A 20,760-nucleotide genomic window follows, 5' to 3' on the forward strand; every position below is an offset into this window, starting at 1 on the left:
GGAGTCACATATAAATTACTCTTTGCAGGAAAACATGCTATGATTGAAACAGTCTAGTAGTAACGGACAAAAACATACCTTCCAACACGGATCCTCATTGGCTGGCATGGTGAAGAAGGGCAAACACAGGTTAGTAGAAGTGAGGTTAGATTTGCAGCTTAGTGGGTGGCAGCTAAATGATGATCCAAATGTATCGGTTACATTTGCACAGTTACCATCAACTGCATCTTCTTTGATTTTCATTTTTCCATATATAATGGTATTTTTCCCCTTAGCAACTTTAAGATATGTGGATTTCAACTTCCAGAATTCCCCATTCAGCATGAAAAACACTGAAGTACAATCTCCATATATTCACCATTTTTGTATGATTCCTGTTTTGGAATCATGGCAATTATACCCAGTGACCATCTATAAAAATAACAGGTACAGATTGATCAGCTAGGACAGGGGTAGGCAACCTCGGCTCTTTTATGATTCATGGACTTCAACTGTTGAAGTCCATGAGTCATAAAAGAGCCGAGGTTGCCTACCCCTGAGCTAGGACTATGAAAGATACCAATAGCACTTAGACTTATATACCGCTTCGTAGTGCTTTACAGTCCTTTCTAAGTGGTTTACAGGGTCAGCATATTGGATGGAAGACTGAGTCAACCTTGAGCCAGTCAGAATCGAACTGCTGGCAGTCGGCAGAGTTAGTCTGCAATACTGCACTCTACCCAGTGCGCTACCAAGATCAGAGATCAATGTCTCTTCCCAAAAAGCTTAGTAGAAGAAATGAGAAATGTGGCAATATATAAAAACTCCTGAAATACAACAAGAAAAAGCATCCCATCCTGGACGCATTTGTCCACGTTAGGCCCAAGATAGTCAAAGTTACACAGTCAAAGTTACACCTTCAATAAACTGAAGGTAACAGCAGAACCAATTTGATGGTACATAGTCAATAATAATAAAAAAACTACTAAGGAAGTGGCAGAAATATTACAATATATTTCATGTTCTAAAATGTAGAAAAAATATTATTTTAAAGACGTTTGATTCCTTATTCATACACCAAATTATTATTTCCTACTAACGAATTAAAAAAAAATTCATTCCACGGCAACACTTTCTTAAAAGCATTTTCTAAATCTGTATCTTTAGAACTCAGGTCTTATCTGAATTAATGAATACGTGCATTTTATCTGTGATGCAGGCTGTAGCAAATGCCTCATTTAGCAAGAGTTCAAAGTTATGATAGTGATGAAAAAAATAACTTTGTGACCAATCCTTGCATTTAGGCCTTTCACAGGTACGTAAGCAAAATTGAAGGAAAATTGTAAGCGCAGCTATGGGTTCACGTAATGACTGCTTTGCTTAATGACTGAGTTGATAGTCCCAATTGTGATCACTAAACAAGGACTCCCCCCCTATGCTAGGGTTCTGTTTTCTTTCTAAATTTTAGGAATTGTCTTTTTTTGCTCTTGCTAAAAAAAATCATAATTTTCTACTAAAAGCAAAACTATTTTCAACAATTACAGTTTCTAGTACAATTGCAATACAGCTGATATTACTTAATAGTATGATGTCTATAAAACAAACATCATAACAAGAAATCACAATACTTATCCAAACAAAGCAAGAACTACCAGGTTTTTTTAAAAAAAAAACATTTTTAAGATTACTAACTTTTGCTATAATATAAATTTTCACATTTAGCGATCAAGTGTCTGATATACAGCAACCCAGCTATATTCCCAACTAAAATTTCAATAACAAGCACTTCAAATATATTTTTTCTTGTTCCAAATTTGTAGTTTCTGCAAGATTTCAATCTTTCCAAAATGTAATGGCACATGGGTTACAAGCAGAAGAGACAAGAATTTAGAAGAACTATTTTATTCATGCGTTTGAAGTGCTCAACTTCCATTCAATAGCTTGAAACAGCTTACCTCTTGAGGAGAGGAAAAAAGGGTTGTTCAAATAATTTGATGCAAGGCGTTTCCGCTGAAAAAGAAGAAAAAGTCCACATATTTATATGAATGGAAGCTCTTGCATCAATTTCTGAAAAAGCCAAGAGTTTCCTTCTAAAGAATTTAACCTAAAACTTACTGTAAATACACAATACGTTAACATGAATACGTTTGTGAAAAAGCATGAAAGTTTGTGATGTATTGTATTGTTTTTAACTTTAGTCGATTAGTTTGAATCAACGTGTGAGCAATATTCCTTTGTTGTGGTTATGCAGTGACAATAACTGGGGATGGCGCATGGTCCCTCAGCAGACTTATTCTCCCTGAGATAAGGAGATGCTGTAGGAATTTTAGTTCAGTTGACAGTTATCATCCACAGGATGGAAATTGGTGAAGAGACAAGATGATGCATACACAAAAGGGGTGGGACTAGTATCATGACCCCATGTTTGCCATCTTGCCCATTCCGGCACTTCCCCACAGATACTTTGATAGAAAATATCTCCAGATTTTGGACACATTTGAGGTACCTTGGTTCAAGACTGTTGCTCTATAGTGCATCATTTCCCCCAGTTGAAGTTCATGACAATGAGAGTTTTAATGTAGATTCCTGTATTGTTTTTTATCCCAATTAAAAACATTGCTTCCCTTTCAATAAAATGTGTATTTTTAAAAAAAAAATTGTCCTTTTTGTTCTATTAGTTGACAAATTTAGCCTGACTTTAAATTTATTCATGGCCTAATTGCCTGTGTTCTAATTGCAGGAACTAAAATGAAATCTGATGAATCTAAAACCAAGAATTTCATACATTTACTTTAATTAGTATCCTGTTTTAGGAACAACTCCATTGTATAAATCTTTTAAATAATGTAGTCCTTTCATTTCCTGATAGTGGGGTACTGTGTAATTTTACCTTCATCATAAAAGGCATGATGAAATAAAAGGGCTAAAGGATGATGGGGGTGTAGAAGCCCACCTTTCCTAAATGTTGAAATTTTGAAGAAAGAGATTTTGCATACGTTTCAGGTCTTTATGAATGTTATTGGAAAAAATGAAGTGCCCTAATTTTTGCTACTGGCATACGTCTAGATTCTATGCTTAATCAAAGTATTAATTCTTTTGACTTTATCAAGCCAAAATACTGTAGATCATAGCAAGAGTTTATGTTTTGAATCTCAAAGTCTTCTTCAATAGTATTTTAATACAGAGTCTTTTAATTTATTCTTGCTTTTTTCTATTATTTGTTTTTTATTTATTTTTCAATTTTTTGATGCCCATCTTGTCGTTCAGAGACTCTGTATATACATTTACTAATCATTTCTTGACATTCTTTTTCAGATGTATTTATTCAGTGTTTGTTTGGAAGAGATATAGGAACTGAAGAAGTAGAGACATTTTTATTGCTTTCATTTACTTAAGTGAGTAATTAATGAATGCTTTATGTTCAGTTGAAATAATTTGCCATTTTGCGCAGGTCTCTGTGAATGGGTGTTGGATCACTGATATTAATAGTCTGGTCCAGTAACTTCTTCCAATTACAGAGCAAGAACAGGAAAAAAAGCCATTTCAAATTAAGCAATTAGCTATTAAGCATTGCCTATGAGATCAGTTGTAAGTTAAATGGCCGCAAAATGCCTGAAATGTATTTCTTTATCAGTATTTGCCCATAAAGAAATCAATCAAAGATACTAAGTAACTGGTAAACAGCTAACTAGTTTAATTAAAGCCTCTTCTGGTAGCAAACAACATCTCCTCATGAAGACCAAAATCCTTTTATAAATATCTCTTGGAAGGGGGGGACATTTTCTGGTTTGCCTTAAATTAGTCAAAAAATAACAGATTGGGACTTCTTCTTATTCTTCTGCTTGTTAAACACACTTAAAATAGTTGCAACCTAAATTCTGTTTTCTCAGATAGATACCAGGTCATCCTTAATTTAGAAACTAATGATATGATTTAGAAGCCAGTGATAGAATGATACACAAAGCAAAGCTTCTTAAACAAAGAACGTTTAATAAAGAAATCTAATCCTGAAAATTGTCCGCAATTTTAGACATAAAAAGACATTCAGCAATAAAGAACAATTCAAAACAACTTCTTCTCACTTCTTAACACTTTTCGTTTTGTGTCAAATTTGCTACTGCTGAGATAAGTTTCCTGAACTGGAGGTGTTTTAAATTAAAGTATGGAATAAGCAAATAAGTTTGTTTCTACATTTAAATATCATCAATTCTTTCTCCACCGTTGTACCAGAACTGCGAGCAGAGTATATACAAATCATGCATTTCCAAATTTCTATTTTTTTTTGAAAAACATTTTATTAATAATTTTTATTATCTTTTTGTCATTTTCTCAACTGATGTTAATATTATGTCTTAAAGGATTATATAAAGGATTAATATATCCTTATTTTTCTTTTCTGTTTTTTTTCTTTTCTAAGCATTCTATATTTTCTTTTTAATTTTTTTTGTATTGGTTTTTTTTAATTGTAGCAGTCAACCTTGTGTCTGATGGGCCACAATGCTAGATTGCTTAGTATTTTTAAAAAATACTTACTACTTTCTTATTCATTTCATTAATAATTTTATCATCTTTTTGTCATTTTCTCAATCGATGTTAATATTACATCTTAAAGGATTAACCCGATACATGATTTTCTTTATATTTGTTCCCATTCTTGAAAGAATAATGTATTCTTTATACTTTTTTTAAAAGTTATGCAATTTTATATTTTGTAAAAATTATAAAATTGGGTGCAACTCACCCAACAACTGCCTTGCATAGCAACTGAAATTCTGCTCCCAACTGTGGTCATAAGTCAAGGATATCTCAAAAATAACACTCAGGTGGTCCCAGGTACAATCTTGACTTTCTCACTTTCCTTTGACTTATACAATAGTATCTTTAAACTTGCATGGACCAGAAGTAAAACCAAAAGTGACAATGTTTAAATATTGGGCTACCTCAGTTGTAATTATCTGTAAAGTTGCATGGACCAGAAGTAAAACCAAAAGTGACAATGTTTAAATATTGGGCTACCCCAGTTGTAGTTATCTTTAAACTTGCATGGGCCAGAAGTAAAACCAAAAGTGACAATGTTTAAATATTGGGCTACCTCAGTTGTAATTATCTGTAAAGTTGCATGGGCCAGAAGTAAAACCAAAAGTGACAATGTTTAAATATTGGGCTACCCCAGTTGTAGTTATCTTTAAACTTGCATGGGCCAGAAGTAAAACGAAAAGTGACAATGTTTAAATATTGGGCTACCTCAGTTGTAATTATCTGTAAAGTTGCATGGGCCAGAAGTAAAACCAAAAGTGACAATGTTTAAATATTGGGCTACCCCAGTTGTAATTATCTGTAAACTTGCATGGGCCAGAAGTAAAACCAAAAGTGACAATGTTTAAATATTGGGCTACCCCAGTTGTAATTATCTGTAAACTTGCATGGGCCAGAAGTAAAACCAAAAGTGACAATGTTTAAATATTGGGCTACCCCAGTTGTAATTATCTGTAAACTTGCATGAGCCAGAAGTAAAACCAAAAGTGACAATGTTTAAATGTTGGGCTACCTCAGTTTCCAAGAGTCCACTGTAAGCTGGATTGGCGGTACTTCTTCTTTTTCTTTCCTGACGTTTGCTCTGGATTTCTATAATGAATTTCAAAAAGGTTATTTTTCTATATATAAACTAAAATATTTAGATGAAACTTATTTGATCAGACGATTTTCGCTACTTGGCTGACCTTCTGATTAGACATTAGTCTTCTATTACTCATATCTGGTTGACTGAATCAGCCTGATTATCTGGGCCTTTGGGTTTCTGAAGCTCTTTTTTAGGACTGACCCAGCAATGTGAAATTTATTTTCCTAGAAACACAAAAGCTTCAAAGGCCACAATATTTGGGTCATGCTAATTTGATATTGGAAGCCTTGAAAATATTTTGCTCACAACCTAGGGCAGGGTCCCCAACCTGTGGGCTGCATCCCAGTAGTGGGCTGTGGGCTGCTGGCCATCAGGCCATGGGACAGGCTGGTCAGTGCGTGCATATGTGCGTACCCCACTTGCTCTAGTGCCACAGCTGCGAGGTTCAAAAACAGGACACCATGCCATACAGTGCAAAAATGGGCCGCTCCTGCACCTTGGGGTGCAAAAACAGGATACCGCCGCACCTCGGAGTACAAAATGGGCCAATGCCACACCTCAAAGCACAAAAACAGGGCGCTGTGAATAAGAACAGGGTAGGGCTAGTATCACTCAAGGACTAGTCCTGCACCGTTTGCGTCCTGCGCATGCTCGTGGCCCCGTGCATCCGCGAAAAATACTTCCCCCTCCCTTTCCTTCCAGTCCACCAATCAAGAAAGGTTGGTGACCTCTGACCTAGGGCCAATTTCTCCAATAGTATGCCATGGTTGTATTCTGATAGATATCAAGGGAGCTGTCCATTGGAGAGAGAAGGAGGGAAAGACTGTGAATAGAAAAACTCTATCCATTTAGCTCATTTCTAACTGCATAGCAGTTATTACTTTTAACATGTTTGCATAGTCTACTTCTAAAGATGCAAAAGAAATCTGATTTCATTATAAAATGTTAGTTATTTGTGATAATGACTTGCACAATCAGTTTACTCATCTTAATAATGACTCTATAGGGTTCATGTTTAAGAGCTGCTAATGAGCTGTGCTGCATTTTTCAAGTTCTTTCCCTTGAGATCTAATTCTAATAATACAATTAAAACACTTTAGGTTAAGGTTTCCAATCTCCTTTTACAAAATAATCTTTTTATTATACTGAAATAGATTGCTTTTTAAAACAGAAGAATTTTTGCTAGTAAGATAAGCATTCTTACCTTCCAAGTATTCAGTCGTAACCAGGCCTAACGCTACCATAAAGGCAATTTTCTAGAGAAGAAATAAAGATAATTAAAAAGTTATTTCTGTATCTTTTGATTATTCCCATAAACAACTTCATAATCCATGATGATAGCATAGCAGTAGTTGATGGCCTTGTTTTAGTCCATCAAAGAGTTGCCACAAATATTCTATATTATCTGCATCCTTTGGGAATTTATATGAAACAAAATACAATTATTCAGATAAATGTAGATGTTTGGGTTTTTTAAAATTACTAGCTAACAACGGTTTGATACAGTATTTTATGCACCACTCTGACCTGCTGTATTGGCTTATGAGTGACAGTTCCTGCTATTAATGCACACAGACACACCTTTAATTTTTTGTTTTGATATTATGAAAAATAAATATTAAAAAAATATGGCAATTGCACCCCAATTTGTTCTCAAAAGTATATCTGGTTCCCCACAGTCATTCTTAGAAAACAAAAATGGCAAAGCTATATCCTCTTTGACTTTTTGTTTATTTCTAATTTACCCAAAGAAGCGTTATTATTTTTAGTATCTTGTACAATCTTCAATTTATTGTAACTATTAGATGATGATGGTGGTTATGATGATGACGACGACTATTATTATGATTTGGTCTAAGATCAAACCAATTACTGTGAAATATATACAGCCATAAAAAAAAACAGTACATACATAAACATGACATAAAACCAAGAAAATCAAAACTGCGAAGAAGGTACCAATTTCTATAAGAAACCTACATATACAAATTTCACCACTGCCTTTTATGCGTCTAGGAATTGGTTGCTTAAAAGAGAAAAAGTGATCTCCTCCTAATGAGGGAGAGTAGAATTTCTAATAACTGAAATTAAGAGTTGAAATTGTCACTGTGTATAAAGTAGATACTAATGGAACATGAGCTACAGATTCAATTTCTTTGAATATGTAATTTTTCATATGTAATTGAAATGTTGTAATATCTTCCCTTGTTGTGACCTTGATGAATAGCACACTAACTCAAGCCAGAGGAAAAAGTCTCCTAGGTGAGCATGCAAGGCCTTGGAAAAACAGTCAAGAAACAAGCAAGGACAGGAGATTCTACTCTCCATGCTGCTACTGTAATTGTGTCTTTGCAGACTATAAGGCAACATGAGCAACTAGATACCACAAAGGTTTTTTGTCTAGAAAAAAATTCCAAGAGAGGGCAATAATATCCTGATTTGGTAGGAATTCTTATGCTTCGCAGATACTTTTCTACTGCAAGTTTTCAAGCCGTTGGATCTTCATTTCTTTAGCGTGGATTAATCATCCACCAACTATCCAACTATTGAACTATGGTGCTGGAGAAGACTCCTGCGAGTCCCTTGGACTGCAAGGCGTTCAAACCGGTCAGTCCTAGAAGAAATCAACCCCGACTGCTCTTTAGAAGGCCAGACCCTGAAGTTGAAACTCAAGTACTTTGGCCACCTAATGAGAAGAAAGACTCACTGGAGAAGAGCCTAATGCTGGGAAAGATTGAGGGCAATAGAAGAAGGAGACGACAGAGAATGAGGTGGCTGGATGGAGTCACTGAAGCAGTAGGGGTGAATTTAAATGGACTCCAGAAGATGGTAGAGGACAGGAAGACCTGGAGGAACGTTGTCCATGGGGTCGCGATGGGTTGGACACGACTTCGCAATTAACAACAACAATCATCCACTGACACAGTCTGGATCCTGGGATTCTTTGACCCCAAGTGACTTCCATAGTCAACAGGAGTGCTGATTTACCACCAGCTTATCAAGTACTTAGAAGGTGAGGGCTGAGCAGAAAAAGCAAACCACAGCCAATGACTTAAAAGCTGGCCATCACCACACCTCAATCAGCATCTAAAAAGCCACATACAACAGGCACCATATAAATACCACACACAGAATAGCACACACTCTGCTAGACAGAAGTTCCCTGAAGATGGGTTCCAGAACGAGTCTGAAAGCTCAGAAGACAAAGCCTTTGGTCCCGATGACCGACCCAGATTGGATCCTGCAGGATTATCCTGGGATGCATGTATTCTCCTTCATTCGTGACTTCCATAGTATTTCATGGCAAGTTTCAGCTGTATAGTCCAGGAACCTCTCTTCTTCTCTGATGCCTCACAGTGTAGAAATTTGTTTACCAAACCTTTTTGCTTTCCCTTTCAATAAGGAACCAAGCTTGTACTTGGAGCAGGGGTAGTTCGGGCAGGAAAAATACTTTGCACAGACACTGCAAGTCTCAGATATTCTTCCCTTGTTGTCCATATTGTTTGGCATTTCCCAGCAACTCAAATTTGCTCAATCCCTTGCATGCCCCCTTGAGCTGCTCCAACTTGGTCAAGAAGGGCAATGCTCCAATCAGACACAACGGAAAGCCATCAGCGCTTAGAAAATTGTCATCAGCATTACTTAGGAAGTTGTCATAGTTCCCAATCGCTAGATTCTGCATTAGTCAAGTGCAACCTTGAATGCTCTCTCTGGTACTAAATGTCACTCTCAAAGATGCAACAAGACTAAGTGTTCAAAAGAGGGAATTAGAAATCTTTATTTCTAAGGGGAGATAATTAAAGAGATGTCACACTGAAGTTTTCTATTGCCCCAGAGAGTTTAATGATATAAAAGTAAAATCCAATGGAACAGAGATTCCTAATGATCAATACATTTCACTAGCAGAACTAAATAAAGGGAGATGGTTTAATCAGAATTTCCCTTCACCCAAGATCTGGAAAGTTTTAGTTTTAGTTTATGCACAAAGTGGGGAGTTGGAATCCATGGTCCAAAATGTCCCTTCTAATTCTACTTTTAGAATTTCTCTAATTCCCCCAAAGTAGGAATCAATGAGGAAAAGCAGAGGTAGAAAAGATTAAAACTCCATGACAACCATGTTAGTAAGACAAAAATAGGAATCAGAAATATCCAATGCACTCCACTATTATGAATATTAAGTGCAGCTCTAAGGGACAATGCAAATTAAATAAGTAAACGTTTATTTGTTTCTTTTTTCAACCATTATATGGTAGATTATTTGCTCTTCTGTTATCCAATTGGGAGTTATGCAGAACCTACGGTATTTTATCTACTTTTTAATTTTTCCTTTAAAAAACCAGCATAGTTATGATATTTTTTTTGGCTGTTGTTGTTTCATGGTGTGGTAAAAATATCAATAAATGCCTTAAGAAATCAGCAGCATATCTGTCTTTGAATAATTTGGTAAGGTTTATTTATATATAAAAAATCATGTTGTAATTATATGTTCTAGTTCTTGTTAACATGCGCTTATACTAATTACACAGTTAGGTCTAATTACACTAATTGCATAAATGCATGTTAATCAACTAAAGCTTATTCAAGGAACAAAATAAATTAACCCAAAGCTTATTTATCAATGCCAAGACAATCATATATATTTGTTCCTTTGGTACATCCATAAAAATGGAGAAACAAGAAGCAGACCTCAACTTTATATCCCAGGTATCAACATGCGATAAATCAAAATGAAGACTCCTGCTGAATCAACACATCCATAAATATAAGGCAGGTAAAAGAGGGATTTAGAATACTGTTTTTTAACATTAGGATTAGGCTAGGGCAGGAGTAGGCAACCTTGGCTCTTTTATGACTCGTGGACTTCAACTCCCAGAATTCCTCAGCCAGCATGGCTCAGCATAGAAACCTCCCCCTTTCCCCTCAGCATGGTTGGCTCAGGAATTCTGGGAGTTGAAGTCCACAAGTCATAAAAGAGCCAAGGTTGCCTACCCCTGGGCTAGGGCACCCCACATTACTGTGAGATCAGAGACTCCTTTCATTTAAGATAAGTACAGGGTGATGAAATATGACAAAGAATACAATGTTGGAGGTCAAATAGTTTAATGTGAGTGAAGAAATGGAAGAAAGGGAGATTGGAAATATAAGGGAAAGGGCTTCGTTGCAAATCCAGACAACAATTTAATGTGAACCCTGTGTCATTAATTTAGCCTGACTACATTTGTTTAAAGTCTTATATAGTATGACTCAATGCTGGGCAGTCAACACAGATAGTCGGCAACTTATGGCTGCTTATGAACAAAGTTATGACAGGACCACACAAAAGCTACTTATGACCCATTTTTGAATTATCACACCCCTACCGCCTGCAGTCACAGGATCATATTTTGGGCGCTTGGCAACTATCTCACCTTTACAGTCATTTGTAGTATCCCACACAGTCAAATAACCATGACTTTTTTGTCCATTTCCGGCTTTTACATTTGGTTTCTCGCAAAAAAAAACCCCAAGCCCATTTGGCTTAATGACTGTGGCATTTGCTTTTGTTTGAAGTTATGACAGAGCCCCTAAAATGTATTTATGATCCAAATTCTAAGTTCTGACGGCCAACCCTCTGGAGTAACATGATCAAATTTTAGGTGCTTCGGAACTAGCCTGCGTTTGTAGCTGTTTTCAGCATTCCATGTTCACATGTCCACAATTTACAGTTTTTGTACTAGAAACTGGCGTTTACTTCCAGTTTCTGCAAAAAAATGCCCATTGCAGACAATGGATTTACTTAACAATCATGGCATTCACTTAACAACACTGCAAAAAATGTCATCAAATCAGGCACAATCATACGATGATCCACATAATGAATGGCACAATTTACGACAATAATTCTGGGTTCAATTATGTTTGTAAGTCAAGGACTATCTACGTGGGGATGTGAACAGAGTGCAGGCAAGAGACCTTAGTATCTCTAGGAGGGTATTAAATGAAGTCAGTTAACATGGCTCTTGGCCAAGGGGGTAGGATTTTCCTGGCTCTTGTAAATAAGCTCTTCCCATGTCAGTGTTTCTACCTGGTTGGCCTATTAACACTTTATTTGAGATAGCATGTCTGCTTAGATTCTTTCTTTCTTTCCATGTTACCCATAGCAATTATGAAAACATGGTTTGTCTCTGTGTTGTGTTGTTTTGAGCCTTGTACTGGCTTTGTGATGGTGTAACTTTCCTGGGGTTCACTCTGATATAAGAAAAAAAAAAAAGCAGGAGCAGAAGATATCAAAATTATTTGTGGAAATGTGATTTAGCTAGGGAGACTCCTTGAACAATTGGTGGAATTCCTAATATGTAACGGGCTTGTTTTTTATGGCTACAAAAAAATCTGTAAAATTATTAAAATTGCAAAATCAGTAAACTCATCACATAATAAAGGCATGCAAAATATTGAAAATCAGTTTAGGTATTACAATAGGAATCATTTCAAATTTGGCTATTTCCAAAACATGTATGCATATTGTATTTAAGGCATAGGATACATATTGTATTGTTTCAAATTATACATTTGAAATTACCCCATAACAAAATAATGAGTTACAATAATAGTAACAGGTGCATACGTTAGTAATAGTAATAGGTTAGTGTTAGGGCGTTGGCACAGAGAGTAATTTGTAAGAGAGAAGATCTTTCATTAAAATCTGACTTCTGCTATAAACCTACCAGGGAACCTGATAAATTACAGCTTTGGAATCTTCCCTTCTGTAATACCCAGATAACACTAACCTTTCTCTCAATAGTGCTGTAAGAAATTCTAGGCAAAAATAAACGCACTGCTACAAAGTTCAGTGTGAGTGTTAAGTGGTATTATTAATAAAATAATGCCATTTACAATCTAAAAATAGTACAATGATTCATGAACTGCACATGTTTTTTATTTTCAAACAGGAGATAAACTCAAAATGAAACTGTTGATTTTATAAAGATAGATAGATAGATAGATAATTGATTGATTACGATCATATCAAAAATTAAAAATAAAGGTTAAATACAAGGTCTGTTTCCAAGATAAAACAGGTATAGGAAAATGCAATACTAAAATACACATGTGCTTAATACAGACAGTCAATCTTCAGATAATTGTATCATTTTTATATGATAGCTAGCCCATTCAATATAATGGATTCTTAGCCAAACTGTCTTGTCTCTAAACTTAGCAGTTCTGCTAATAATATATATCTTAGAGTCCAGTAGAAAACAGGACAGTTGCAATTCAGGATTCAATGGGCTGCTCTTTCAAGTAGAGATTTTAGATATCTAAACATCCAGTCATGATATTGTAACAAAAGGGCCCAGATTTGGCCTTGGAATCCAATAACTCAAATCTTACTTGAGAGTAGGCCTTTCTTAAGAATGGCATCCAACTGATCAACGTGTTTGTCAATTTGGAAAGTGGTTATGTTCTTAGACAACCAGTTTAAAGACTTATTTTTTGCCAATAACTTCATATCTATTTGTACACTAGTATCTAAGACTTTCTGTTGAAACATTTCCTTTGCCCAGAAATGGCTGTGTATAGAGTGGATGCCTGGTTTTGCTCTGATGTGCTCCCAGGATGATTCTTAAAAAACGGGTTTGAACTTTATCTCAAGTAGAACAGATTTAACAGAATAGAAGCAACACTAAAAATATTCCATGTGGAAAAGTCTTATAGCGAAAAAAATGCCTAAGCCAATACGTTTTTTTTAAAGCAATGATTAAGCTAAAGCAGCTACGTTGTGCCAAAAAGGAGACCTATAGGAAAGAAGATAGATTTTTGTACCATCAGGGCAGGAATATATTAATAAGGAAGATCAGGGTAGTAAAGAGAAGCTACTTCAAAAAGCTGAAAAATCAGCTCTCAGCTAATGAACTAGCAAATGTGTGGAGAAGCCTGAAGAATATAATTGGCTACAGCAGACCTCCCTCCATCACTGAAGAGAATCGGCAACCGGCAGATAACCTGAATGTGTTCTATTGTGGGTTTGAGAGGAGAACACTGTCATCTATCATTGTCTTTCCCCACCTCAGATGCACCAGCAATAGCCAAATCTCCTACACCTATCTCCAACTCTCTGGGACCCCACCTCTGGTGTAGAATAAATACGTGAGGTCTATTTCATAGGCAAAAGATAAAAAAAAAAACACCAGGCCCAGACAGAGTAACTCTTTCTTGCTTGAAAGTCTGTGCTGAACAACTGCCTTCACCCATATTTTGAATACATCACTAGAGACGTGCTATTGTCACTTCTTGCTTCAAATGCACTTGTATCATCTGGGTTCCCAAGAAACTCCCCATCAAGGAACTAAATGACTGTAGATTGGTTGCTCTGACATCTGTAGTTATGGAGATCTTTGTTAGGCCCACCTGGAAATCATCATAGATCTGCTATTAGACCCCTAATAGTTTGCCTACCGAGCAAATAGATCGGCAGATGCTGCTGCCAATATTGCATTGCATGTCAAGGTATTAATTTAATAGCTAAACAGCTTATGTAATGATGTAACATAAGGTGGATGGTGCAATAATAGGAATGACTCAGCCGGTGTCTGTATCCCTTTAAGAGCCTGAGTATAAAAGGGAAGGCTCTGCTGCTGTATTCTCTCTCTTGTCTGTTTCCTGCTGTAATTGCTGTGTATTGGAGTTTGCTGAATTATCATGTGTATATATGTTGTTTCTAGTATATTTGTAGATATTGTAATATAAACCACCATTTAATACAAACCACTGTTTACTGTATTTACTCCTGGGCTACCTCAGCGCAATAAAACTGTGCATGCTCTGACATTGCACTACATCTTGCAACATCTTGAATCCCCAAAGGCCTATGCAAAAGTCCTTTTTGATGTCTTCAGCTTGGCATTCAATACCATCATTCCAGAAATTCCTCACATGTTCCATTAGCTGTGCCTGTCTGTACTTGTGGGTAAACTATTAGCTTTTTGAAAGATAGGAAGCAACCGGTGAAGCTAGGGAAAATCACATCGAGAACCTGACCAATCAGCATGGGTGGCCCTCAGGACTGTGTGCTCTGTCCATTGCTCTTCTCTCGCTATACCAATGACTGCATCTCTAAGGATCCCTCTGTTAAAGTTTTGAAATTTGCAGATGATACAACATTCATTGGTCTCATTCGAGACAGTGATGGGTCTGCATATAGACGGTATGTTGAACAATTGGCCCTGTGGTGCAGCTAGAACAAACTGGAGCTGAACATGCTTAAAACATGTAGAGATGAGAGTGGATTTTAAGAAGACCCCTTCTATTCTACCACCTCTTACTATATTTGACAGCAGAGTATTAGCGGTAGAATCCTTCAAATTTTCCAGATTTTATAAACTCCCAGGATTTGAAATGAACACCTAAAACCATCACTAAAAAGAATGTTCTTCTTGGACTTCCAGTTTGATATTGTGGCGGGACTCCATCTTCCACGTTTGATTTCGCCCCTCTGGGGACCATAAAAAGGGTTGAAAATCGTCCCGAAGAGGTGACAAAGAAGGAGGGGACCCTCGTTGATTGCAGAGAGGCGGCAGCCCTTCCACTGGATCCGAGGAAGCTCTCCAAACTGGTGGTGGAAAGACTGGCTACATTTGCTGCTGACAACCGAAGACAAGAACTAACTAGCAATTTCTGAGCAATGTGGATGGAACTGGGTGAGACTTTATCCTCTTTTTATGACCTTAATACTACTCTCCTGGAAAAAAGAATGGCCAAAGCAAAGAATCCTCCCTGATGAGAGAGGGAAGTTATTGCCCTGCTCCCTCAGGAAAAGAAAAGCGGCTAATTAATTGCTTTGGGGGAAAACAGAGGAAACTACAAGATCAATTTGGAACTAATACAGATCTATAACTTTGAAATTTGGAGACTAAAAGTACCTTTGAGACTTTTTTTTAGAAAAAATATTTGAAAGTTTGCAAAATAAGCTTGGATTTGGAAAGCTGGAAGACAGTGTCAATGACATCTAGTGCAGAATTATGGCACTACAATTTATTATGCTTAAGGGAAACTTGGCTTGAAGCCCAGACTCAGATAAGACACTGGGCACTTTCACATTTGCAGACTGCAGCTGGGAAAAGGGAAAAACAAAAACTCTTGGGCTGTTTATCTGGGTTGGGAACCTTATTGGACTATAAAGACTACATACAAAAACAAAATTAATGTTCCATACTCGGCCTTAAATGGTAAAAAAATCATCTTCAACACTTGTCTCCAAAGCTCCCAGTTTGATATATCAACAAGAAAAAGTTAATGAATCTCAGAAAGAAATTCTTTCCATGTTGAAATCAATTCAAGAGACAATTGTTTTATTTCAGGATGAGACTAAAAGTAACGCAAATGAGATAAAAGGACAATTTTCTAACTTAAACTTACAAATCCAGAAATGACTGCAAAGAAGGAAAAAAAACAGAAGGAAAATTAAAATTAGAAGAAATGGATCCAAAGATGGAGGTCCTAAAGAAAGGAATTAACAGACAGATACAGACAAATGAAAAATTAGAAGATGCAGTGCTAACACCAGAAATGGAAAAGACATCATACTTGTTAAGATCTCAGAACACATTTGAGGATAAGGAAGAAGAGCTGATCAAATAGATGATAAAGCTCTTAAGAGAAATGCTGAATAGTGACAAACAAGAAATGAAAAGAAAAACTGAAGGAGAAGGATGAATGAATATAAATGGGTTGAACCTTCTTCCAAAAATATTTCAACCAAATTCTTTTCCTCATTCCAAACAATATATACAAAAACAGAGGAAGAACTACTTGATGATTTAAATGTACTGACTTGGAAAGTTATTTGGCAAAGGAAGAAAGCTAGAGTAAGACTGAAGAAAATAGAGGTTCTGACCTATTAGATGGGATATTATATGACTAAACAGATGTTTGAATATGGCTAATAATAAATATTATTATAATTAGGATAGAAAATTAATAAAATAATTATTTAAAAAAAAGAATGTACTTCCTACGTCAACTCAGGAAGTTCAGACTGCCCAGGAGCTATTAATCCAGTTCTACAGATTAAGTCTGTCAATTGTACGAGTGTAATTGTCTGGTTTAGTACAGCAACCAAATAGTACAGGTACAGATTCCAACGGATAGTTAGGATTGCAGAAAAAACAACTGCAACCACCATCTTTCATAGAAGACCTGTATATTACACAGGTCAGAAGGAGGGCTGAGAAAATATCTAAAGACTCCTCACATCCTGGACATAAACTGTTTCAACTGTTTCAGGATGCTGCTATAGGGTATTGCATGTCAAAACAACTAAACACAGGGACAGTTTTTCCCCTCATGCCTACTCTGCTGAACACCTAATTCTCACAGTACTATGTCTGTGTATATTTGCCCATGTTGTATGGCTGCAGTATTATTATTATCCTCCCACCTTCTTTACTACCCTCTCTTATTCGTATCGTTATTATAATTATTATTATTCTGTTGCTTTGCATGTATACTGAGAGCTTTTGCACCAGAGACAAATTGCTTGTGTGTCAAATCACACTTGATCAAATAAAGTATTCTATTCTATTCTATTCTATTCTGTTCTGTTCCGTTCCGTTCCGTTCCGTTCCACTCCACTCCACTCCAATCCATTCTATCTCTTATACTTTTTTAGAATTTTTATAATTAGTATCATTTTACATGTAACCATCTTTACCCAAAAATGAGTATTTCTAAGGGTATAATTTTAAGATTATCTGTCAAATATTGTCACTCTAGCAAATTTGTCTTGAGACATTTGACGAATGCGTAGCCTTTGAAAGTGAATTAATGAACAACTGTGTCTATCAGATAAATTTTAGATATAATGTTCTGGTTAAAATACAGTTCTGTAGTAGAACATCTTGCAAAATCACCTTTATTGCTCAACCCAGCATGCTGTAAGTCTAATTTAAAAACCTAATATAAGTTCCATTCAGCTATATTAGCAATGTAAACTATAGCTTTACACATGGAATAAAAAGGCAATTTATTCAAAATTAAGTTCTTCCATCCCCAGACCACTGATCAAAATTGTTCTAGCAGATGTGAGAAAAGTAGTTTGTATACAGGCTTAATTCTAAAGACAACCTTCCTTTATATTGTCCATTTCAACTTTGTGCAAAATACAAGCAGACATCAATTTTCAACGGATTCTACCTGACGAATGGGAAATGAGTTGTTTTATTTATCACAGCATAATTTTTTTCACAGGCACCATTCTGTGTAGAGCCGAAGCAAGCAGATATTGGCCTATTTAACTTATTATAGTGTGAATGCTTCCTGATAAATTCTTCCTGGTACAATAATTTTCTGGATTTTGGAAAAGCAAGAACAAATTGACACCCTCATCGTTTCATTAGGAGACTAGCATAGTACAGGCACAAACATAAACTGGATGAAGGCTGAAAGGAGACATGTGGAGAAAGTAGTGGAGGAGCATAAAAACAACTTTATGGCTAGACAACAGGTGCATTACATTTGCCTCAGTTATATTTTGTGGTTATATTCTCCAGCAAGCTGTCACAAGCAAAAGTTGTAAATAAAACAAAAATATCTGAGAAATACACAATTGTATCTATTTCAATCTTTGACCTATTTTATATTGTGATTATTAGAGTCTTTATATGCACAACAAACATGTATTATATTTTTCAAGATAATAAAGTGGTCTTTTTACCTCTGGATTTTCATCTTTTCTCTTTTTGGTAGCAGGTCCCTGAGTTGACTCTTCAACAGGTTTCTTTATCTCCACTTTATTTTCTGTCTGAGTTTGAACTTTAGGTTGAATGATGATGACCTGAAAATAAACCAATGCATATAGCTAAAGGAAAGGAAGTATTTCCCAATGTTGACAATTTCAAGTCACGACACGTTAACTTTAATTTTGGCTAAGGAAAATGCAAAACCTTTAAACTGAGGTCTGCTCTGTCAATAAAACATGTAAAAACACAGAAGTTGTAATAGGATTTGAAGGCCAGGTAAGCATCCTACAAAAATATCCTTGAAGTGACAATTTCCTCTACTGTATGTAGGCTTTGCTTTTTGACAACAACAGAAAAATGGCTTGCCACTGACTTCTCTGAAGATATTTTTGGGCTTTCCAATCTTGCCCAAATTTGTATCCTTGATCTCTATAAAGTTGTTGAAAGAACATTTAGACTCACGCTACAGTAGGTCATCAATCTGCAGATAATCGTTTAATCTATAATCTATAATACAGCAGTTTATATCCTTTAGCACCTGACAGGAATCAGTAAAGAGCTAGATGAGATTGAAATATAATAGAAATTGAGAAAAGAGCTGCATTCCATCTACCAGATCACCCAGGAGCCCTGGATATGATGAAAATACCTCTGTGTTTGGAGTCACATTCTCCATTAAAAATAAAGTTATGGACCGTCCCTCTGGATTCTTCACAGTTACATCAGCTCTGTTGTTTGCATCTGTTTCCTCGTAATTTTGCTTTGATACCATCTTGATCTGATTACCATTATGGGCACTTAATTGGTTTGCAATGAAAGATGCTTCTGGACACTCTGTCACTTCTGCACACTGCAACTGAAGGCCAGTAATGAATATGCCAATTCTGCAAAAGCTCTCTTGCTTAGCTGTCAAGCCAGTTAACCCTTAACCTCTTCCGTGGCCCAGTTCTGGGATATAGGAATGAATCCCTTCATGACTGCCAAGTGAGGTCAAGTGATAAGATTTGATTATGAATCCCATTTACTGAGGCATACAAGATTCTCACTTTACTCATCAGGGCGGTCACTGTAGTAAGCAGAAACTCAGATCCGCCGTCTTGATATTGTCTTAACTTAGTCATTGATAATGCCTGCAGTTCTCTGATGAAACTTACCTTGCTGTCAGCACTGATGAGAAGTGGTTGCACTTTAATGCTGTCATTAACCACCGAGACAGCAGCGCTGGTGTTGATGGGCATTGCATTATTGGGAGATGTTGAGATAATGGCATATGCTACCCCAGCACTATTCAGGGATGAGGAGATGGCTGCCGTCTCTGTGACACTTTGTGATTGGCTGCTGGACGTCTGTACATGGCTAACAGTATTATTGGCAGTGGGGAGGGCAGGAGCTGGGTTCTTGATGCTGACCACTGTTGCCTTCTGAAACGTTGGAGGTTGCTTGGAAGGTTGATCTCTGCATGGAGAAATTGGGAGGCTGTCTGGGATCAGAGTCTTTGGCCTAACCTGCAGGAAAGAGGAAAAGAAACTCTTCTACGTAACTCCAGAGGAAGCCATTCCAATGCCATTTAACAAAAACAATGGGGCTTTTTCAGATCATGTTTCCCCCCCCCCAACAGTTTGCTAAAACGCAGATTTCGAACCGTGGGAGATGAAAATACAGCCCACCACCTCACTGGGCGAAACAAGGCCTAGATCAGTGATGGCTAACCTTTTAGAGACCAAGTGCCCAAACTGCAACCCAAAACCCACTTATGTATCGTCGGGTGCCAGGCGGGCGTGGCCCATTGGGTAGGTGTGGCCCATTGGGTGGGCGTGGCTGCGGTGGTAACAGCAGACTGGGTGGGACTAAAAAGTTCAATCAATCAATTCCAATTTTGCGAGATCTTTTTTTTCCCCACGAGAAGTTGAAATTGATTGATTGAACCTTTTTTTTTTTGCACACGGCGATGGAGGCCTAAAGCGAAAAGGTTTTATAAAACCCAGCTGAAGGCCTAGGACTGGGGTGACAGCGCACGTGCCCACAGAGAGGACTGCGTGCCACCTGTGGCACGCATGCCATAGGTTCGCCACCTCAGGCCTAGATCTAATAAGAGAGGCCCCACATAGATGATTTAAAAGCTTTGACTTTTCATAATACAGACGAATTATTTGTAATTTGCTAAGCTGTTGCAATGTGCACAATATGAAATTGCAAAGTAGATAGTTTTACATGTATATTTAGAACACGAGCATTGTAACTGTGGGAAATGAGGAACTGAAAGCAACAGATGGATGAAGATTTCAGATGTACATGGGTGTATGTGGAAACTGCTGGTCAGCAAGAAAGAACAAGGAACTGATTTTGCGAGATAATGACTATCTATGGGTGGTCATTGGAATAAAGGTATAAAAGTTATAGCTCAAGATCAGCTCGGGGCCATTGGTCAATAGCTATCCTTTGGAG

General features: G+C 36.8%; 1 protein-coding gene across 2 annotated transcripts in view; it reads right to left on the reverse strand.

Annotated features, from left to right (window-relative positions):
• The window catches only part of PHF21B (PHD finger protein 21B), a 173,328-nt gene that overhangs the window by 18,219 nt on the left and 134,349 nt on the right, over window positions 1–20,760 (reverse strand). For both annotated transcript variants that reach the window (XM_039341371.1, XM_039341372.1), the window contains exons 4-9: window positions 19,470–19,820; window positions 18,291–18,410; window positions 6,804–6,855; window positions 5,528–5,604; window positions 1,935–1,989; window positions 79–101 (exon numbers count right to left, since the gene is read on the reverse strand). In XM_039341371.1, coding sequence (XP_039197305.1) covers window positions 79–101; window positions 1,935–1,989; window positions 5,528–5,604; window positions 6,804–6,855; window positions 18,291–18,410; window positions 19,470–19,820 — 678 coding nt within the window. The remainder of the gene's footprint in view (window positions 1–78; window positions 102–1,934; window positions 1,990–5,527; window positions 5,605–6,803; window positions 6,856–18,290; window positions 18,411–19,469; window positions 19,821–20,760) is intronic.

This window comes from Crotalus tigris, unplaced genomic scaffold (genome assembly GCF_016545835.1).
Source record: "Crotalus tigris isolate CLP2741 ecotype Arizona unplaced genomic scaffold, ASM1654583v1 scf7180000017764.6130737, whole genome shotgun sequence".
Lineage (NCBI taxonomy): Eukaryota > Metazoa > Chordata > Lepidosauria > Squamata > Viperidae > Crotalus > Crotalus tigris.